This window comes from Podarcis cretensis (genome assembly GCF_951804945.1).
Source record: "Podarcis cretensis genome assembly, chromosome: 9".
NCBI lineage: Eukaryota > Metazoa > Chordata > Lepidosauria > Squamata > Lacertidae > Podarcis > Podarcis cretensis.
In genome coordinates this window covers 32,638,410-32,645,686 of record NC_137178.1, presented here as the reverse complement: position 1 = coordinate 32,645,686, position 7,277 = coordinate 32,638,410, and the positions used below count along the sequence as shown (strand labels likewise).

Below are 7,277 nucleotides of genomic sequence, written 5' to 3'. Positions count from 1 at the left end.
TCTCCTTCGCCTAGCTTCCGATTGGCGGCCTGAGTCAGGCGCGTCATATGCGGACCCGTCATCTCCTCCTCCTTCGTTTTCTTCTAGCCCTCTTGTGTCTTTTGCTTCTTTTCCTGTCCGTCGGTCGTTATGGTAATCGGCGGCGTTGAGGTGGCGAGTTAACCAGGTGTCTCGCGCCGGTCTCTTACGGGGGAGGTGGGGAGGCCTGTGATTGGTCCAGAAAGGGGAATTAGGCGAGGCGGGGAGCAGCTGCGGCTTCACGCGCACAGCGGGGTTCCAACCGTCAGTCCCCGTCCGTGTGTGGGAAGAGAGTGAGAGAGAGAGAGGGTCGCGTGTTCCACCCCCACATTTCTTCCAAGAGAGCAATGTGACGCGCAACAGGCGACCTCGTCTGAAAAGAAACGTGTGTATTACATACACTTGTCGGCGGGTGTGGGGAGACATTTTTCTTCAGTTAACGCTTCCTCTTAATTTAATAATTTCTCCTATGGGTTTATGCCAGAATAAACCTTCCAGCCTAGTCATATATCTCGCTGGCATAATCCATGTCTACTTTAGACGTCCTTTCAGACGTGGTTTTTCATTGCAATAAGCTCTATGGCACAATAATGATGCATTTAGGGGTGGGTTTGTTCTGTTTTAATATTAGTGCTTCTGAAATGCTTTCCCCCAGTGTTTCCACATAATTGCTGTTGGGAGAGACTATAACACAACAAAAGCGAGATTAAAAAAAAGCCCCTTGCTCCATAAGGTTTGTTGTAACTTTTTGCTGATATCCCATAACTTTCTATACAACTTATGTACCAGGTGGAAATGAAGCAGTAGGACAACCCCAAAACTTTTGCAGGGACAAATTGTTCTGGATTTTTGTGTGTGAATAGTGTTGAGTGAAGGACGGTGTATGACCGTTCTGATTGTATCATGGACACACATAATCATGAACATGCAATAAAAAGGATGCGCTGAAGGACTGTTCTTATTTTTATCTTTTTAAACTTTATAATGGTACACTGATGAGATCCTGTAGGCTGGGGGAGTTTTATATTTGATCTCCATGGGACCATGAGCATAGCCAAGAATTTTGTGAGGGAAGGAAGGCCTTTTGTTAGGGAAGGCAGAACCTCAGTTTGCTATACATTTTTATTCATTTGGGGGGGGGCAGCAGCCCCTCCCTGCCCCCCTCCGCCCGCCCGCTGCACCCATGCATGGGACTGTAGCTTTGAAAAGTGAGTTTCCATTATGATGTTTGATAGAGCATTTTTCTTTCAGAATTATTTCCACATGCCCTGTCTTTCTGTAAATAGGACACTTGTAGATTCTGAGGAGAATTCAGTTAGAAACTAAAGTTAGAAATGAATGGAAGTAAATTACTGTAGGTTTTGCTGCTTACATTTATCTGACTTTTACAGGTTTTGTATTTACCTTGATGAGAGGGAGTTCATTTGGTCAGAAACCTTATTGTGCAACCTTCCAGGTTAAAATATGGAAGGAGCAACTGATTTCCCAAGAGTTCAAAGTAAGTTCTGCATATGAGTTCATTCAGATCTATACTGTTAGTTGATGTATTTCATTGAAAAGCTTAAACAGAAGTTTTCTTTTTATATAAAAAAAAGTGGGGGCCAATAACAGCTTAGGTGTTCTTCTGGACCTGTTGCTCTATATGAAGGTGCAGATAACATCAAAGACCACAAGTGCCTGTTACCTGCTTTTGCTGGTATTCTGTGTACTCCTATCTGGAGAGAGCAGACCTGGTGTCTGTTATTTTAACATGTATTCTGTTCAAATTAAGGTAAAGGTAAAGGTACCCCTGCCCGTACGGGCCAGTCTTGACAGACTCTGGGGTTGTGCGCCCATCTCACTTAAGAGGCCAGGGGCCAGCGCTGTCCGGAGACACTTCCGGGTCACGTGGCCAGCATGACATCGCTGCTCTGGCGAGCCAGAGCCGCACACGGAAACGCCGTTTACCTTCCCGCTGGTAAGCGGTCCCTATTTATCTACTTGCACCCGGAGGTGCTTTCGAACTGCTAGGTTGGCAGGCGCTGGGACCGAGCAGCGGGAGCGCACCCCGCCACAGGGATTCGAACCGCCGACCTTTCGATCGGCAAGTCCTAGGCACTGAGGCTTGTAATAGTGTCTACATAGGGCTGTCTATAAAGACAGTTTGGAAACTCCAGTTATTTGTTTGCTAGCAGGAGTTATACAACTCAAACTATACCAACCCTGTACCACTTGCATTGCTTACCATTTTGTTTCTGGGCTTAGTTTAAGGTGCTGGTTTTGCTCTTTAAGGCCTACATTGTTTTGGACTAGGTTATCTGAAGTATTGCCTACTGTCACGAACCTGCCAATGTCTTAAGATCAGCCTCAGAGTCAGGTTTATGGTCCTTGAGGAAATACCACTAGCCACCAGAGACTGACAATTTTATGTGGTTTCCCACATTTGTGGAATTTCCTTCTCAGATATCTTTGTCAGGCCCCTATTTGATTGTTTTTCAATGAACTCTAAATATGTTTCACTTAGCTTTTCCTGAGTTATTTGTTATGTTTGTCTTTCTGGTTGAATTTCCCTCAGCGGGGGTGATGTATTTAATTTTAAGTTGTATCTTCTATTTGATTGTAATTATTTTTATCAATGGTTGGAAAGTGCTTTGTGAACTCAGTGTCCTTTAAGAGGATCTATCTATCTCACTTAGGCTGTAAACCAGACTCCTTTGCACCACTTGAGGGTTTGGATTGGGCAAAAGTATTTGTCTGTCCAGACTTGCTGGCCACTGCTCATGGAGCACAGTCAGTAGAACCCCCTATTTCACCTGTTGAGCAGGCAGGCAGGTAGAAAACTTGAAAATGGAGTGTTCTGAGGAGGGCCTTAGCTAGCCTGGGTTTTATTGGCTCCCAAGATGGTCCAATTGCTGCCGCTTGATGGTAATGGGCCTGATCACTACACCAGCGCTAGCTTGGACCAGCACTTTGCCTACCTTATGCCTTCCACCTATCACCTTCTGCCTAGGCTAGTGTGAGCAGCAGGGCTACTGATGCAGCACTGACGCCTCCACTCTGTTAAACTGCAGTGCTCCCTAGCCAGGATTTGACTTGCAGTGTTGTATATTGAAGCTGTACTCAAGGTCTTTCTTGCATAGACCTAATACTAGTGAATCTGATAAAACTTGTGTGCATCCAGTTATTATTCCTATTCATTATTATCCTGCTATTGTACCTATAGGTAAAGGTAAGGTAAAGGACCCCTGGATGGTTAAGTCCAGTCAAAGGCAACTATGGTACCTATGCAGCAAAAGCACTACCCTCAATAAGAATGCAATCATAAACTCACTACTGTAGTTAAGTCCCATTGAACTTGGGGACTTAACATAAGAGGAGCCCTTCTAGAGCAGAACAGAGGTCTGACTGGTCCAATGTCCTGTTCTCGCAGTGGCCAACGAAATTCCTATTGGAAACCTTCAAGAAGGACTTGGGTGCAATAGCATTTTCCCAACTTGTCATCCCATCCCCATACAGAGGCATACTGTCTCAAACTGTGGAGGTAGAACATATCCATCGTGGTTAGTAGCTATAGCCTTATTCTCCATAAAATTCTCTAATCCTGTTTTAAAACTATCAAAGATAGTGTCTGCTTTTACATCTTGTGGGAGTGAGTTCCATGGTTTAACTCTGTGCTGAGTGAAGTACTTTCAGACTCTTCCAACATTGAGTTTCATTGGACAACCCCCCCCCCCCTTCTAGTAACATGCATGGGATTGTGATAATTTCCATTACATTTTTCTTATGCTTTGTAAATCTTTCACCCTTTCAAGTTCATGTTCATTTCCATCAAATGAAACAGTAATAATGTATATAAAACAGAAATATGAAAAGAGGCAAAATGTTACTTCAACATCAAGATAAACATTCCTCCTCTCTAGATCTGGTGAATACGCTGCATATGACAGCTTAATCAAATTGGTGCTGGAATATTAGCATCACAAAGTGAAACACTAAGCATTTGTTTTCAGGGAGTTTCAAAGGTGCTCTTGTTACATCATTGAAAAAGCTGTGATACTTCTGTTCTGTTTAAATTTCATTTATCTAACATGCTCAGAAAATGTTAATAGCCACCACTGGGAGCCAGGTGTTAACATATGAAAACATATTTATTCTTGGTCTACTGCAGCTTCTTAATATAGTTGCCTACTAGTGTTTTGCAATTCCAAAGCATGCCTAATCAACTCAGTACTGCCGGTGAATGGGTTACAATAAATGAAAAACTGTTTTTTTCCCCACTGCCATCCATTACTACATCACTTTAACTTCTTCCCCTGCAATAACTCTTGCCCCAGACATTCCTTTAAAATTTTCAACTTGGCAAATCTAGAAAGATACAGTTTTCAGACCCAAAGGAGCATCTACTTTTACTGTAATGTTAGGTTCCATATATTTTATATTTTTATGTAACCCTCCCTGGCATGTTTGGGAGAGGCAGTAAATAAATGAATACAGTTTTACTGTAATTCTGAATTGACAAATACCTGACAAAATGTTCCCCAAAATGATAACTCATCTCAGTGACGTATCAATTACACCCTTAAGTGAGAGCTAACTAGGGCAGGAGAATGATAATATTCACATTTTCGGAATACTTCTGGAGCCGGTATTGCTCCTTAAGGGTTTGGATACTGCTGTTGCCAGATGTGCTTTTACTCAGCTTCAGCTAGTGCAGCAAATGCAGTCTTCCCAGAATAAGACAGTTCTTGTCACTGCTGCACATGCTTTGGCTACATCATTGTTGAATTATTGAAATCCCCCTCAGTGTGGAGCTGCTTCCAAAGCATGTTTGGATGCTGCAGCCAGTCAAGAATACTGCTGTCAGTAATTCTGAGAATGTTATTCAGTATTACTCAATCTCCATTTTCTTCCAATATGTTGGTGCAGATAATGACCTTGAGAGCCATAAATGCATTGGCCTAGGGTAAAACTTGCTGAGATCTTGCCTGCTTGTTAAGATCATCTGGAGAGTCTCTGCTCTGCCTCCCACCTGTATCAGAAGCCTAAATTGATGGGTTTCCTAGAGTAACCCCTGGGTTCTAGGGCACCCTTCCCCAAGTGGCACTGCTGGAAGTATAGCCTTTTGAAAAACTGTTAAAACTGTCCTCTTTAAAAGTTTTATATGTTTTATAAATGATTTAGAAGGCACCAGTCTAACAGGAAAGGAGCATACATGTGTTGAAATAAATTAAACATTTAAAAATATTGTTATTTAAATGACTAAATTAATGTCGCATGAAGGATAATGTACAAGAGTCAACATACATCAAAATCTACTTCCAAGATAATCAGTAGAACCCCAGTTTAAGAAAAGTCCAACCAATTTGAAATCTGTCAAATGAACTCTTATTTTAGGTAAATTGATAGCAAAGATGAATAAGGTGACTCCAAATAATGTTTTACTATCTTCTTAGATTTTGGGTGGTGGAATTCAACAAACATGTTGGTAAATAAAATTTGGTGAACAAAACTACTTACTGTGCAAGCCAATGCATTATTAGTTGGAAGTGGTCCACTGTGTTTCATAAAACTTACTCTCAAATAAGTATGTATGGATTGCAATAAACTTTTCTTTATTGAATTCCTGTCTAAAGGTTTTTTGAAAAGGTGCATTCTTTTATAATAATAAAGGAAAGGGAATTCACAGTGAAAAGTGATAAAAACTGTGATCTATAAACTATATTGCATCTTAAGTTATATGTTGTCAAAATAAATGTTGTCTTCATAAGGTCTGGAAGCAAATGTGTTAGGAGAGAATATTTCTAGTTGAATTTCATAACGTAAACTATCAGTCCTGCAAATTAAGGGATTCATTTGTTTCAGATCAAAGGCTAAATGATGTGCCCCAGCAACTTCAGACAGAGAATCCAACAAGAACTACCTTTGAACAGGTAAATTTATTTCCTGGTGTTTACATTGCAGTAAGCCACCAAAATGATGCGCTGTAGAAAGATGTTGTAAAGGTTACTATTTTTTAGACCTCTCTACAAATCCAAGTTTTCATATATTATTGCATATATTATTGACACTATAACATGGAGGAGCTTAAAATTTTGTTTGCAGTTAGAAGCTACCCAGTTCTTTTTATTTAGGAACTTTTTATACCAGAAGTTTTCAACCTTTTTGAGCACACGGCTCCCTTGACCAACTACCTTCTTTCTGCGGCACCCCTGTGGGGCTCAGGAGCCCAGTTATGTCATCCCTTGCCTGCAGAACTGGCAGCCTCTCACCCGTTTTCGAACATACTCCCTTGTGGAGTGTTCATTCAGCCTCCTTTCCTCTCCCCTCGCCTTGGGAGTCCTATGGGCAACCAATGCTGTCTCTCCTCGTCTCTGAGCTGCCACCCCTTGCCCCAAAGAGAGATGCTTCCTCACAGTGCCCCACAGGAGTCTGGGAAGAGGATGCTCCCAACCTTAGTGACCCAACTGAGACTGGCCAAAGTTGAATGAGGCCAGCACCTTACCTTGGGAGACAGCAGTGGGTGCTGCCGGGCCTGCATGGCGGAAAGGCTCTTCTTCAGCACCAGGCACTCAGCTCCCAGGCAGGCATTGCACACTGCAAGCACAAAAAAGGTACCTGCCTGCCTGCCTGGCCTCTCACTTGTCTGCCCGTTCCCAACAACAAGGTTTGACAAACTGGTTGTCTGGGCTCTATTGCCCGCTTGGTTGCTTGCTTACTCTGAGGCTGCCTTAACTTCTGGCACCCAGCATCCCCCCTGGCCAGCCCCAGAGGCACTATTTGCCTGCATAGCATGTAACCAGACATGCTGCAACGAACAGCCATTCAAGACACTTGGGGGCAGAGATGCGAGAGGGCATACGAGGAGGGAGGGAAGGAATGAGGGATGGAGGCTAGGGTTGCCCACGGCACCCCTGACCATCATTAAAGGCACCCCAGGGTGCCGTGCCACACTGGTTGAAAACCACTGTTTTATACAGTACTATTTTTTAGAATATTGCCCATAAATACATATCTGCAGAATTGTGGATTAAAAAACCAGAATCCATACAGTAGACATGAATGGGCTTTGGATTCATACACTTGCTTCTCTTAGCCTTTTATCCCCCTCACCCACCCTGATTCCTTCCTTATTGTCTTAGTTGGACCAAACCATACCTTGTCATGATCTCTGAATTGTAGTTTCTCTGTTATTGTGCAAGCCTCCTTTAATGACTTTTATTCATAAAGGTAGCTTATAAATATTTTACGTAATACAAAATTGCTGTATGACTTTATTTATG

At 42.5% G+C, this 7,277-nt stretch overlaps 1 protein-coding gene across 5 annotated transcripts in view; it reads left to right on the top strand.

Annotated features, from left to right (window-relative positions):
* Nucleotides 1-25: 25 nt before the first annotated feature.
* Nucleotides 26-7,277, top strand: part of SCLT1 (sodium channel and clathrin linker 1) — a 44,355-nt gene continuing 37,103 nt past the window's right edge. For 2 of the 5 annotated variants that reach the window (XM_079989444.1, XM_079989441.1), the window contains exons 1-3: nucleotides 173-403; nucleotides 1,410-1,516; nucleotides 5,860-5,927. In XM_079989444.1, coding sequence (XP_079845570.1) covers nucleotides 1,483-1,516; nucleotides 5,860-5,927 — 102 coding nt within the window. In that variant the 5' untranslated portion in view covers nucleotides 173-403; nucleotides 1,410-1,482. The other 3 variants (XM_079989442.1, XM_079989443.1, XM_079989445.1) reach the window with 3 other exon arrangements.